The 13,098-nt window shown below is 42.1% G+C and overlaps 1 protein-coding gene across 1 annotated transcript; it reads right to left on the bottom strand.

Annotated features, from left to right (window-relative positions):
• Nucleotides 1-490: 490 nt before the first annotated feature.
• Nucleotides 491-13,091, bottom strand: ABCG8 (ATP binding cassette subfamily G member 8). The gene is made up of 13 exons (XM_071427408.1): nt 12,982-13,091; nt 11,164-11,262; nt 10,282-10,438; nt 8,199-8,437; nt 7,659-7,791; nt 6,351-6,620; nt 4,270-4,435; nt 4,099-4,182; nt 3,595-3,794; nt 3,404-3,480; nt 1,849-2,116; nt 1,196-1,323; nt 491-690 (listed from the first exon to the last, which is right to left on the bottom strand). The coding sequence occupies exons 1-13, from the start codon at nt 13,051-13,053 to the stop codon at nt 553-555; spliced, it is 2,031 nt and encodes a 676-aa protein (XP_071283509.1). The 5' UTR covers nt 13,054-13,091; the 3' UTR covers nt 491-552.
• Nucleotides 13,092-13,098: the final 7 nt, after the last annotated feature.

Below are 13,098 nucleotides of genomic sequence, written 5' to 3'. Positions count from 1 at the left end.
CTTTAAAACACATAAGCAATTAGAACACAGAGTAGTTAACAATTGTGTTTTCCATCCTTGCATGTTCTCCTGCAGCACTTGTGAAATCTTTTATATTAAATGTCATACATGCCACAGAAAGTGTTTTGATCCTGTTCTCTTGTAGCCCTCTGAATTAAGTAAGTGATCACCGTATGTTCAAACATTATGGACTAGAACATCAGCTATTATTACAGGATGCCATGGGTCCTTTTACATCGGTGGCCCATAGCTCAGACAATTTCCAGATGTGCAGGACTCGCAAGCGCCTTGTCACTCGCTCAAACCGTAAGTGCAGCAAAACCCGAAGTGAAGCCAGAGCCCAAAGCCCACCCCGCCCCCGATCCCAGGCTGCAGCCGCGGTCCGTGGCAGGCTCCCGCCCGCGTCCCGACTCCTGGGCTTCTGCTGCCATCCTGTGGCAGCCGCGCTGCCGCTCCCGCCGCTCCCGCCTGCCGGGCGGCTGCTCCTGCTGCGGGAGCCTGCTGCCCCTGCCTTCCTGCGAGGGAGGCCGACACCTGCTGCCTCCGCTGCCCTTACCAGTCTTGGGTCGATTTCTGCTTGATGAAGCGCAGAGATAAATAGTATAAAAGCAGGAAGCTGCAGATGATGCCAGTGAGGACAAGGTAGCTCACATAGAGAGGGTGGGAGTCCAGGTCCAGAGCCTGAATGACCTGTGGTGACCAGTAACACAAAATTAGGAAAAGGCACAACGTTTTCGTGCTGGATCTGTGAAGTGTGTTTTATGTGTAAGCTTCCCTGGCCCCTGCTACCTTCTCTTGTTTTCCATCCTGGGTGTAGCTTCCAGGGTGGTTTGATAGAGGGTTGCAGCTAGGCTATTCCTATTTCACAAGAACACAGTTCAGCTTCTAAACAATTCCAGCAAAGTGCATAGTTGGGGCTGGTGTAGGAAAGAGTTGCCCTTTAGTATTTTGTTTTTTCTCTTCAACTAAAAGAAAGGCATAGAAGGAGTGACTGCTGTGGGGCCATGTTCAGGAACAATTTTACAACCAAGTGTAACCCAGCTTCGTGTGTTGATTTGGCAATTGCCGAATTTGAGGCCTACACCATCTATTTAAATGATAAAATGATAATATATGACAGGCATATAAATAGCAATTTCTTTAGAAATTTCCAATTTCTTATCAATGTGTGCAACAAATTTTATTACTGACTTACAAGTTTTCCTGGTATTTGATAAGTAATGTTTCGATCAGTCATTTCATATGTGGTGTCAGTGAACTGAACTTGCATCATTCCTTCAAAATTCCATCTGAGAAAAGAGATTTTTGAAACCCAAAAAGGAACTGAAAAAGAAAATGACAGAAATTGATTAATACACACGAAACTTGAGACCTAGAATACTGCTGTGCTGCTGCCAAATACAGCAGGTTTGTCTCACTTCTTGACAGCCAGAGGCTGTAAACATGTGACAGTTTATTATTGGACAAAATGGCAGATATACTTTACATAGTTACATGGAGATGGGAAATCAGGAGTTAGCTAATATCCATATCCATCAAACTCCCCCTGTCAACTAAGTCTTCCTGGAGCTCCATCTTCCTCTTTTGAATACAATTCTTTTTACTGAAGAATTCAGCAACCACATAAGAAGCTACCCTTTCACAATTGCTTTTTTGACCAAACTTCTTGTTGCCTCGTTTTCAGATGGAGAAACTGATGTAAAATGGGTGACCTGACTGCACTGTCACCATCCAAGAAGATAATTGCAAAGGTAAGAATAAAGCTGAGCTTTCCTGCACAGGACACACTGTCACTGATGAAAACCATTGATGTTTCAATTTGGAGGGAGGGTGGGAGCTTTGTCCTACCTGTCCAGAGGCTGTTCAGGCTTATCACAAAACCACCACTGAGGTAGAATGATGTGAAGAGGACATTGCCAATGAAGGCAGAGAGCTGTAAGGTCGGCAGCAGAGCTGCCACCCAAAGTGCCATGGCACGGGCACTGTAAACAGCCAACCACAGCAACAGGAAGTTCAGCAGGAAATGTTCTGGATCAGGAACAAGGTTTGCCAGCCAGTAGATGGGAATCCCATAAATTACAACAAAAATGCAGTGTTCTGGGAGCTCTCCCAGAATCTGTTTGGGAAGATGAAAAAGAAAATTTAAAAAAAAGAGAAAAAGTTGAATGATAATTACAAAAATATATGAGATGTGCCTTAATGTACTTGTGGACTGTTTATAAAAGCTATAGGAAATAGTCCCTTAGAATGCAATCATCTCCCTGTTAGGGCTTGCCAATGACATGCAAAACCAATCCACAACAGAAACAAACCCTTGCTAAGGGTTTGTTTTTCTCCTGCTGTGACAATGCCTAAAACTAATTGTTACAGCTTGTTTTGTTAAGAGTTTTGGGAGAGTCTAAGAACCCAGTACACTTTTGCTGTGAACTGGTGTGCTTGATAACAGTAATACTGTTACTGACTCGTGGCAACTGAATGTTTTGTCCCAATTTAGTTGAAACTTATGTGAGGTCAAATTTGAGACAAGTTTGACTGCTGGTCTCCTCACCACCTTGTCCCAAAGGCAGTCCAGGTAGGAACTTGAGTCATTGTAAAACAAAAGCATAGCTGGGATTTTCTCAAATATCTGAAGAGGTATACAAGAGAGTATTATTTCTTCCAAAGAGAGTTGCTACTATCCTCTAATACTAAGGTTGTAACAAATTACATCGATTTCTCTGTGAATAATGTGCAATCTTTGTGACACAATGCAAAGAATTTTTTTCTCTGGCAACCACTAATAAGCATTTAAAATCCTGTGCAGAAATGGAAACCTAAATTACAGATGCCATGGCAGGCAGAACTCATCTAACATCACAAAAGAGGGATTATTCAAAATCCTTGTGAAAAAGAGAATGTTGTTTTTTAAAAGTTCTAAATTTAATTCTAGAAACTCTGGCTCTTTGTGCACATTTTTTAGCTCAGACCAATGCAGGCCCAAACTGGAAATATCAGAGCATTTTGTCATTTCTGTTTTACCTCTGTTTTGGCATTTGATACAAATGTTTTGTTTTACAGCTCAAGATATGTAAGCAGACTTTCAGAGATGCTGCAGTGAATTAAATAGCAGGTATGTAAAATTGTCTAAACCTGGAAATCTGAGTCTGAGATTTCTCACGTTTTGGCCAAAGACTTTGGCTTTTCTGGGTGTGGGATCTCAGCCATGATTTATGGCAAAATTCTAAACTAGTGTGAGGCCTAATCTATTAATACTAAGGAAATGAGACTGATAGCTTTAGCTGGCAGACACAAAAGAACAAAGTCTGATATGAATGTGATTATTTATACAACAAGGCTTTGTTTTGCTTGTGTTTTTTAATGTTCAAGACGGCTGTTTGTATTTCCTGGCAACAAAACCAATTACCTTAGCAAAGAAGTATGGGCTAACAGAGTACATTCCACCTTCCAAGTCATGATAAAGCATTGCTCTTTCTGAATGACCTGCAGGGTAGGAACAAATACACTGGGTTGTGTTAATATGCTTATTTTTTTCATAGATTTAAGAATTTTTTCATTTTGATTCCTAATAGCATTTACAAGAAGACTGACACTTACATTTGGCAATAACATCCAAAATTATTGTGAATGGGATAAGGGCACCTATCATGTACAGCAGTGCTGTTGTGTCACGAATTGAGAGTCCGTTTTTTTCATGGCCATAGTACAAAAATCCAATTAGTAATGACATAAGAAGGGCTTCAAATCCATGGATTAGTAATCTTGAAAGATCTCTGAAGTCATTGGAGACCTGACGACTAGGAAAACAGCAATATTGACCATAAGATATAACACTTACTAATGCCAGTTGTATTCAGACACATAGCCCCAGCCACTGTTCAAATCAGTTTCTTGGAACTTGCTGGCTTTGGCAAGGACAGGAGTTGGGCTCCCTGTTTCTGTAAAGGGTTTTACACAATCAAACCTATGAAGCACCTGTAGCCACCAAGTATTTCAGGTCTACCATGGTGAAAACCTGAAGGAAGACAATTGGGATGGGATGTTCTGTGCCTCTTTCTGATGATTTGAAATACAAATGGGCACAATACATAACAAGATTACCTTAATAATATTGTGAACTGCTTCAAGGCTCCTGGTAATTGATCATTTAAATGGTGAGGCATATTGATAACCTCTTCTGAATTCCTGCCCAAAAGAAAAAGAGAAAAAAAATAGATTAGCAGAAGGTGTAGCTATTATTCCAGTTCTTCTCTATGACACTCTTTTCTTTACCTCTGCTGGATGACTGTGGTGTCAGTGTTGTCTCCTTCAGTAGCTTTCCATAAGAAATCATCAAAATGTTTGACCTTTTCTAAGAACAAGTTGGCAAGAGTATTTGCTCTTTTTTGGCTTTCCATCTCCTTTTCTGCAGTCTGTTTATCAATACTGGTCAAGTCAACTGCAAGACATTACTTGATTTGAGTCCATGTGCTATAGAATAAATAACTTTACGATGTGTTTAGAATCAGGGATTTAACTGGGAGCAAACAGTCCAACCTGTGTACATTCATTAACTTACAACAGTTAAAACTATCAGTTATTTTAGGTAATTAGAGATGAACAGATTGTTAATGTGTATGTTTCTTACCTAGTCACTCAATGAATCACTGAGATATTACATAATTGCTTATTATAGTATTATAAACTACTATTTCAGATTTTTATAAATTTCACAGCACCTTGAGAACAGTGCTGAGAAAAAATAGTTTGAATTTCCTTCCTGTCATGTAGGCATTTACAGTCTTTTATGTGATTTTTGACTTAAATCACGTTTTTTCTTCATGTGCACAATCATAGTTACTGTCTTAGTTGTATCTTACAGACGTGCCATAAACTTTACCTGATATTGAGAAAGTCCAAAAGGAATATTATCTAAGGACAACATAGTCATACCAATAATAGTTGACTTAGCTTTTTTTTTTTTTTAATCTAAACTTACAGTAGTATTTTCCCATGCTGACCTTTGGTGTAGATTGACAATATCTGAAGTTTTACAGATGCTTTCTGAGAGAACTATCACTGCACATTTCCTGACTCCTTGCACTGGGCTGATCATGTCTGCTCAGCCACTCTTAGGAAGAGTCCATCAGAAATTCTTTGCCTTCCCTTCTGTCCTGGTTGCTTGTTTCTCTGTCTGACATACAGCCAGCATCTGAGTGTTTCCATCAGCTGCTCCCTCTTGCTGTGGATGCCATCTTATCCTATTTCCACAAAGATAAGTGGAAATAGGACAAGATGTCCTATTTCATCTTGTCCTATTGTTCTGCCATCCCGTCCTATTTCCACCTTCCTGCTGCCCATATTTCCTTTCTTTTCCTGTGGGTACTGACTCAGTGCACACCATTCAGTGATCTTCCCCTGCCTCTCTGCCCTCCCAACCCCCATGGCACAGGTTGTTGTCTCTGTAACCACAGGCTGGAGCTACGGGTTTCCCCAGGACTCCTCTGGTTCTCCATTCCTATCCAGGGGTGCTGCAAGCCTTCCCCAAGGCTGTGCTTGGCTCAGGACTGCTCTGAACCCTGATGGTGACAAAGGTCTTTTTGTGGGGCTTGACACCAAGGTTAACTTCAGTTTATCTCTGTGCGGCTGGCACTGCCTGCCACACAGGCACAGCTGAAGAGATTACTCAACAACATTGTGGTTGTCTGAGGTCTCTACCAGGTTTTCTGGCCAACTTGAGTGCAAAGACCTAAGGGCTGGAATTGAACCAGCCTCTGTTAAAAGATTCCTGCCATTAGATTAACAGGGCAGATTCCTTTTCCACGTTGCAAAACCCAGAAAATGAATGGATTTGAAACCACAGAAACTTTCTTTTAGGAGTAAAAAGATTGCTGATTTGGGTTGGGATTTTCTCCCTTCCATTGTGCTCCTGTAGGGCAGCACTCCTTTTTCCCATTACTTGTTCCAGGTTTGTCTCAGACTAGGAGTTTGATTTCTCAATTTCTCAATTAAAAAAATAAGCTAACTGCCTACAGAAAGCAGTTGATCAGTTTATCTGTGTCTTTCCCAGAGAAGATGTTTCAACCAGCTAAAACATGGGGATAAGTATGTTAAACATGTTGACAAGTTACTGCATCTGGCACTGTTAGAAGGAGTGTTTTTAAAATTAGTTTTGTCCTCTCGTACCTCTTGATTTTGCTACATTTCCTGTACTGACAAATAAGGATCCTATTAAAAAGTGAACTTGCTGCAGTATTGATTTGGGTTATTTACAAGGAATTTCTGAGACAGTCATGGTCAATAAAAATCACCATTACCTAGCCACTTAGGAAAGCAAATGATTTCCTTTTTTTATGACAGTGCTTGATACTGACCGTAAAAATCTGCAGGATTGCTGTACCTTGGGCAGGGATAGCCTAGATCTGTGAAATACTGGACCATGTCTTTAGCTGTTCCACAGTAGGCAGTGAGTCCAGAAGTCATCAGAAGAACCAAATCAAACAGCTGGAAGATATCTGACCGGGGCTGATGAAGTGAAAGAAGAACCAATCTGTTTCCTCTGGCCAGTCTGGATAATGTTATCACAAGGTTATGTGCAGTAAAACTGTCCAGTCCAGATGTGGGTTCATCAAGTATGAGTATTCCTGCCAAAGACAGTAAGTTTAGCTGTGGAAAGCAGCATGTTTGGTTTGGAAAATATGTTCTAAGTGAAATGGTGCTAGTGCACGAAATTTCACTCATTATTTTTAAATTTGAAGAAAATAGTAATTTTTTTTACTTCAGTACAGCTATTTCTGAGCATCACTTCTTACAAAAGCAAAAACCTGCTTTCCCCATAACTACAGGAGTATAACTTTTTACAAGCAAAAAGTTTTCAAATCCACTTCCTAGGGAAAAAGCTGATGGGGAATCCTGTTAGACAAGAGGCTCAGTCAAGGTTAGTTGACATTTGATACATATATGTAAGATCAAAGAGGGGATTCAATCCAGCAAAATTGGCTGTGGATTTAGCCTCATGTTTTGCTTCTACTGAGGACAATGGAAGTTTCTATTTCACCTGCAACATGAAGCCATGTCAAGTGAGTTGCACAAGACTGCAATGACTGACTACAGTGAAGAAAATGACCTTTCCAATTGATACTGCACATGTAAATGGGGGCTGTGTCAGAGGGAAGGAAAACAATCTCCATGTTAAAATAAGCCCAAGTAACTTGTGGCATGTGGTTGGATAAAACCCAAACCTTATACAGATATGCACAAACCAGAGCACTGCTGTGAGAGTAACTTCAGGCAACTTGGAGCAATCTTTGTGCTGGGTGAAGGCTCCTAGGGGCTCTGCCGCTGTCTCCACTTTTCCACTGGCAAAGGTGACTGAAGCAAAAGTGTGTCAGCTGCTGAAACACTCTGTTTACAGAATTATTCCTGTAATAATTACAGTATTGTCTGTGATCAGCACTGATTGCAACTGAAGCAAATGGACCAGCAGCAGTCACTAACTGTGCTGTGGCAAGGCAGGCAGAGGGTGTGGCAAGGACTGTTAAGTGTCCCGAGTACGAACTCCTCCCGCTGCCCTAGAGGCAACTGCGTGTGTGTCTCTTCCCCGAAAGTTTCCATCTTCCCGCAGTGCTCCGCTATGCCCAGGTGGTGTGGGGTGTGGCCAGGAAGGTGCGAGTTGTGCTCACCCGGGTTCCAGAGCAGCTGCACGCCGATGCTCACCCTGCGCCTCTCTCCCCCGGAGACGCCCCGCAGGTACTCGTTCCCCACCCGGGTGTTGGCGCATTGCCGCAGGCGGAGCTCTGCGATCACGTCTTCCACCTGCGGGGATCCGAGGGTGACAAGCGTCAAGCAAGAGTTCATTTGCACATTCGTGCATAGGTACAACTGAAAATATGATTAATGTGGTTAAAATTCATTTGGATATTTCTGTGCTAGAGACACTTGAAAACAAATCTTGATTTTAGAGGTACCATTAAAAAAGACTCAGCGATCAAAAATTTAGTTCGTCGTTCAGCCTCTCTAATGCTTTCTCTAGATTGTCATTTTTTGTGAGCTTTGGAACAATTGCTGGTTTCTATCTTGAAAGATGAAAAAGGTTTATAATTCATAATCTACATTAAAAAATGCCAGATTAGCTGTTCTGACTCCAAACACACAGGATCTCTTGGATAATTCCTGTCAGACACATTTTTGACAACTTTATTTTTTTCCAACAGCTTAATTACCCTTTTTTTCCTTTGTGAGTCTGAAAAAAACTTTGGAAGGCGCAGTTTGGCAACGAACAATAGTGTTTCTCTGACAGTCAGGTGGGGGAGCAGTCGGTCATCCTGCCTCACGTGTGCTATGCATTTCCTAACAAGCTGGGGAGTGCTGGGTTCCTTGTTGATCAGGACTTGACCAGACTTGATTTTGCCTCCATGATCCCGGCAGGTTATCACGTCAAGCAAGGAGGTCTTTCCACCAGCTAGAAAAATAAAAACTGAAAATTAATTTCCAAGGGATGGTTTTGAAAAGCAATCTTGTCACAGACAGAGCTGTTAAGGGAAAAAAAAAAATATTTGCCAACCCCTCCTTAAGTTTTCCCAAAGTCACAGAGACAGGATGATATTCAAAGAAAACACTGACTATAAGCTCCTGTTAAGGAAATCTCTCCCCTCTGGAATGGAGTATGTGGTTTGAACCCTTATCATGTCTCAGCAAAACTGGGTAGTTGGGCTTTGAGGACAGCTTCAGGAGCACAAGAAGTGTCTCTTATCTCTTCGGTAAACTCCCTTTCACTTTTGAAGCACGGGTCAGAGATGGTCCTGCCCTGGCTGCAGGGCTGGCACCCAAATGCTCAGCAAAAGCTTTCTTTGTGGAGGGATTTGTGAATTCAGAAACAGCAGCTGGATCAGCTGAATGACTAAGGCATTGAATGATTATACAGACAATAAGAACATTAATCACGATTGAAATAAAAATTATTATGACTTGAATTAGACAAAAAGTCATTTAAATAATTAAGAAAAGCTGGTTCATACCCAGAGGTAAGAAAAGTAAAACAATGAAAACAAAACCTGATCTGGAGTTAAACAGCAAATGAATTTCTCCTTTTTGTTGTATGATTCTGTATGTAAACACACAGAACTCTCTTATGATTAGGTGTCATTTATTTCCAGTCTCCTTGTTGAAAGATTAACTCCACACTTGCTTCTTAATACATACATCTTAAGAAAGAAACCCATCCATCTGTAAACCATGTATTGCTCTGTTTAAGAGTGACATATTGATTGCCATTGACAATGTGAAACCCATCAGCAGTTTAATCCATTTTACCAAGGCATTTGATGAAATAGATGATAAACAGCTTTTGAAAATAGTTTGACTAGTTTGCTGAAAGGGGTTTGTGCTCAGTGTATGTTGCCTTACAAAGGTGCTATATCTATAACTCAGTATGTTATTTCATCACAAAGCTTTTTCTTTTATTATCAGGAGAATGAATCTCTAAGGTAAGCTTCACTTACTTTAACAATATGTGCTAAGGAAAGATTCCCATGGCAATAGGAAAGAAAACTCATTTTTTAGGAATTAAGTTAGAACTTTTTTGGCAAATATGCCTTGCCTTTGAGAGAGGGAATTTTCACCAAATCATTGAGCTAACCTGATGCAAGACTCTAGTGGAGAGACAGCATGGGGGTTTTCACCTCCCAAGTATGGCACTTTCTACTTCTTCTCCCCCTTGACCAGTCCCACCAGAAAATGGAAGGAAAAATCCAAACCCCAATGTAATAAAGCAGTAACACCAGACAGAAGAGGAACTGTCTCTTCTTCTCTGTAAGTTTCTATTAATTAACACAAATGCAATATTTTATCCTGTTAGAATTGTTTCAGTCCAAATGGAATTCCTGCTTACGGTTATGCAAGTTGGCACTGATCTTTCTTATGGGGTTTGGCTTCATTTGTGTGCTATCTGAGTATGGTCTGCAATTGGCCTGTTTTGAATCTGAGCCGTGAAACTGATTCACGTCCAGCAGATCTGGAGCTGCCAGGCCACACTTGTAACAATACCTCGCTATACCTCAGGAAACAGAACACAGATGTGGGCAGGGCATAACAGAATTTGGTTTGAAAATGAATTCTAATTTTTTTCCCCTTCAGTATTTTCTTTGTTTCCTTGTTCGTCATGCCACTTAAAGAATGTATTTTACTGACACTCCAATAGTTTTCTCTCAACTAGATTTTAACATCATAAAGACTGCAGAGTGTTGCTCTTGATTGTGTTCATTTTATCTGAGAGCTGCCCATATAATAAAATGTGGTTGCTCTTACCAGTGGTTCCTATAATTGCAAGCATCTGACCACTTCTCACTTTTAGATTCAGATTTTGGATTACTGTCACATGGGAACGAGGATCCGATTTCCAGGTCCAGGGCATTTTCATCTGAGCAAGGTTCTCATACCAGGGAATCTGGGATGCTGTGTTAACCTAACAAAGAAGGAAACAAGTCCCTTCAGTTCAAGCAATAAACTATTTAACAACAAATACCTTCAAAGTTACAATGTTACAAGCAAAGCATATATTAAAATATTATTGTTCATCTTCAGAAATACCTAGAAGGAAGTTCTTTTGCAGCCACCTATGCTTTCATGCCTTTATTCTTCTGTTAATCACTAAAACTGTGTCCTTTGTTACTTCAGTAATTTATTACTATTGTTAATTTTAAATGTTTCAAACTTTAGATATAATTAAAAATTCAAGGAAACTGAAAATTGTGAAATCTTATTCAGATGCCATGCTGAGGAGGAGATGAAATATTTCACTGGTTCATTGAAATCCTCTTTGTTAGTCATCTCTTTATCCCCTTCCACATACTCGTTCTTGCCAGCAAGAGCTCCTTTCATCCTTAGCTAAATAGAAAGTTCCTCTGCTCCAGCCCTCAGAGGATTCATTTTGCTCAAGAAACAAAGCAGGGCCTAGAAACAGGTCTCTATTCCTGTCTTATCCCTTAACTTTACTAGATATATTTACAATACAGGGGTTAGTCTGCTGTCAATATTGCAGCCAAGAGTGTGATTCTGCTCACAAACTGACTGCAACAGTTGTGTGATCTTTATCAACTTTATTTGGCATTTTAAATGGTCTGGGTATAGAAAAAGGCATTGCTGGATACGCTTCCTGCTGAAGGGAGGTGTATAAATGACAGTTTTTACCTGGTAGTTGAGTTCTTTGACCTCCAGAACATTTGATTTTCCACTGTATGTGAAATAAAGACTGTTATCTTCTTCAGGGTGAAAAATACTATCCCGCGTCTTGGTCTGGAAAAGTTGTTAGGTGGATTACAACAGTTAATTACAATAACTAAAGTGATGCTAAAGTCTGAGTTCAGAAAAGGTGAAGCACAAAGGGAAATGTATTTATGGGATGTAGCAGTATTATTGATGAGTTACTGTAGTGCAAAAGTCTGAAGAGTTGAAATGAGTTATCAGTTCACACTCACTGTCAGTGTAAAAAGTACTTTGTTCTAGAGACATGTATGAGGGCCAAACATGCTGTACTGTGCTCTTCTAGTTGCTTTCAGATTAAAAGGGAAAACTTTGAAAATGGAGATAAATGTCATGTCACTACACAGAGATTAGACTTTTTTTGAGGAAAAAAGATGTACTACTTCAGCAGTATTAGTGTACTGAATCAAAATGGTGCATTTTACTGAATAATTCAGTATTAGTCTACTGAATCAAAATCAATATTGTAATTGATGCATTTTGGCAGCTAAAAATGAATGCTCACTGGAAGCATGTCCATTATTGAATTCCACATGGACTTGTTTCCTTGGAGGCTTTATGAACAAATAAAACACAGCCACTAGTGCAGTCTCTTTCTTCTCTTTTGTTTTTTAAATTCACCATTTATCAGCTGGAACTTAATGTTCTGAGATATCAGTTAAAATAACAAGAGCCTACTTGGCCCTTTTGCATAGAGCTGCAATGACGAAGTCCTAGCTTTGGGTTGAGCTCTGTGTGCATGCCTGCAGTTTTCCTTCCAGCCAGCCATATCTCTCCCACAGCCCTGTGCTTTTCCTGCTTGTCAGACTCCAACCCTAGCCAAGGCAAATGTACCTGTTCCCTGTGTGTCTTTGGCAGAGGATGACCATGATCTTTGCGTGCACCTCCTGCCCTCACAGCAAACAAGGCTGATTATTTTTTCAGTAGAAAGCAACATCACACCAAGCAACCTGAGAAACCCCAGGAAAGCCTTCCAAACTAGCCCTGCTACCAAATCACTCCGAGCCCTTCCTTATGCTGAACCTAATTTTTGAAAACAGGTGCTCCCCAGCAAATGTGGGGATCCAGACTGAAGGCTTTCCTGGGAAAGCCAGTCCAGAATATGCTCAGGGGCTTTCTCCCCCATGCACACATTTGGAGACCCTCTCTCAGCTCCACCACCGTGGCACCTGAGCAGGGCTTGCATGGCACCAGCCTCATGCCCAGTGTGCTGCGGTGGGCGATGTGCCTGCTCTCGGCTCCCCGCTTCGGAGCGGGAGCACCTCGGGGCTCACTGGCTGTGCCAGCCCGCTGGCAGGATGGATGGCTGCCTCTCTCTGCTCCTGGCAGGATGGCTGCCTGTCTCTCCCTGATCCCGGCAGGATGGGTGCCTGCCTCTCCCCGCTCCCGGCAGGATGGATGGCTGCCTCTCTCTGCTCCTGGCAGGATGGATGGCTGCCTCTCTCTGCTCCTGGCAGGATGGCTGCCTGTCTCTCCCTGATCCCGGCAGGATGGGTGCCTGCCTCTCCCCGCTCCCGGCAGGATGGATGGCTGCCTCTCCCCGCTCCCGGCAGGATGGGTGCCTGCCTCTCCCCGCTCCCGGCAGGATGGGTGCCTGCCTCTCCCCGCTCCCGGCAGGATGGGTGCCTGCCTCTCCCCGCTCCCGGCAGGATGGGTGCCTGCCTCTCCCCGCTCCCGGCCAGCGCTGCAGCCGCGGGACAGCCGAGCCTCTCGGGTCCCTTCCCACTCCACGCGGCTCTCACTCACAGCCGAGCCCTCGCACATCACCTGCCCCCAGCTGGCATCGTCCAGAGAGACATTTTCAGTAGTTTCCTTCATGATGGTGGTGGTGGTGGTGGTGGTGGTGGTGGTGGAAGGTCTGGT

The sequence above is a fragment of the Agelaius tricolor genome, unplaced genomic scaffold (genome assembly GCF_023055355.1).
Source record: "Agelaius tricolor isolate 1412-34295 unplaced genomic scaffold, bAgeTri1.0.p SCAF_1, whole genome shotgun sequence".
Classification (NCBI taxonomy): Eukaryota; Metazoa; Chordata; class Aves; order Passeriformes; family Icteridae; genus Agelaius; species Agelaius tricolor.
Note: the sequence above shows the minus strand (reverse complement) of the source record. Positions and strands in the feature narration are given on the sequence as shown.

Bases quoted from the DNA above. Each gene is read 5' to 3' on its own strand.
- ABCG8 (XM_071427408.1), bottom strand. From the start codon at position 13,053: ATGAAGGAAACTACTGAAAATGTCTCTCTGGACGATGCCAGCTGGGGG. The intron at 4,183-4,269 runs GTAAAGAAAAGA...TCTTTTGGGCAG, and splicing joins ACCACAGTCATCCAGCAGAG to GAATTCAGAAGAGGTTATCA. The intron at 3,795-4,098 runs GTAATCTTGTTA...CTGTTTTCCTAG, and splicing joins CAGTTCACAATATTATTAAG to TCGTCAGGTCTCCAATGACT.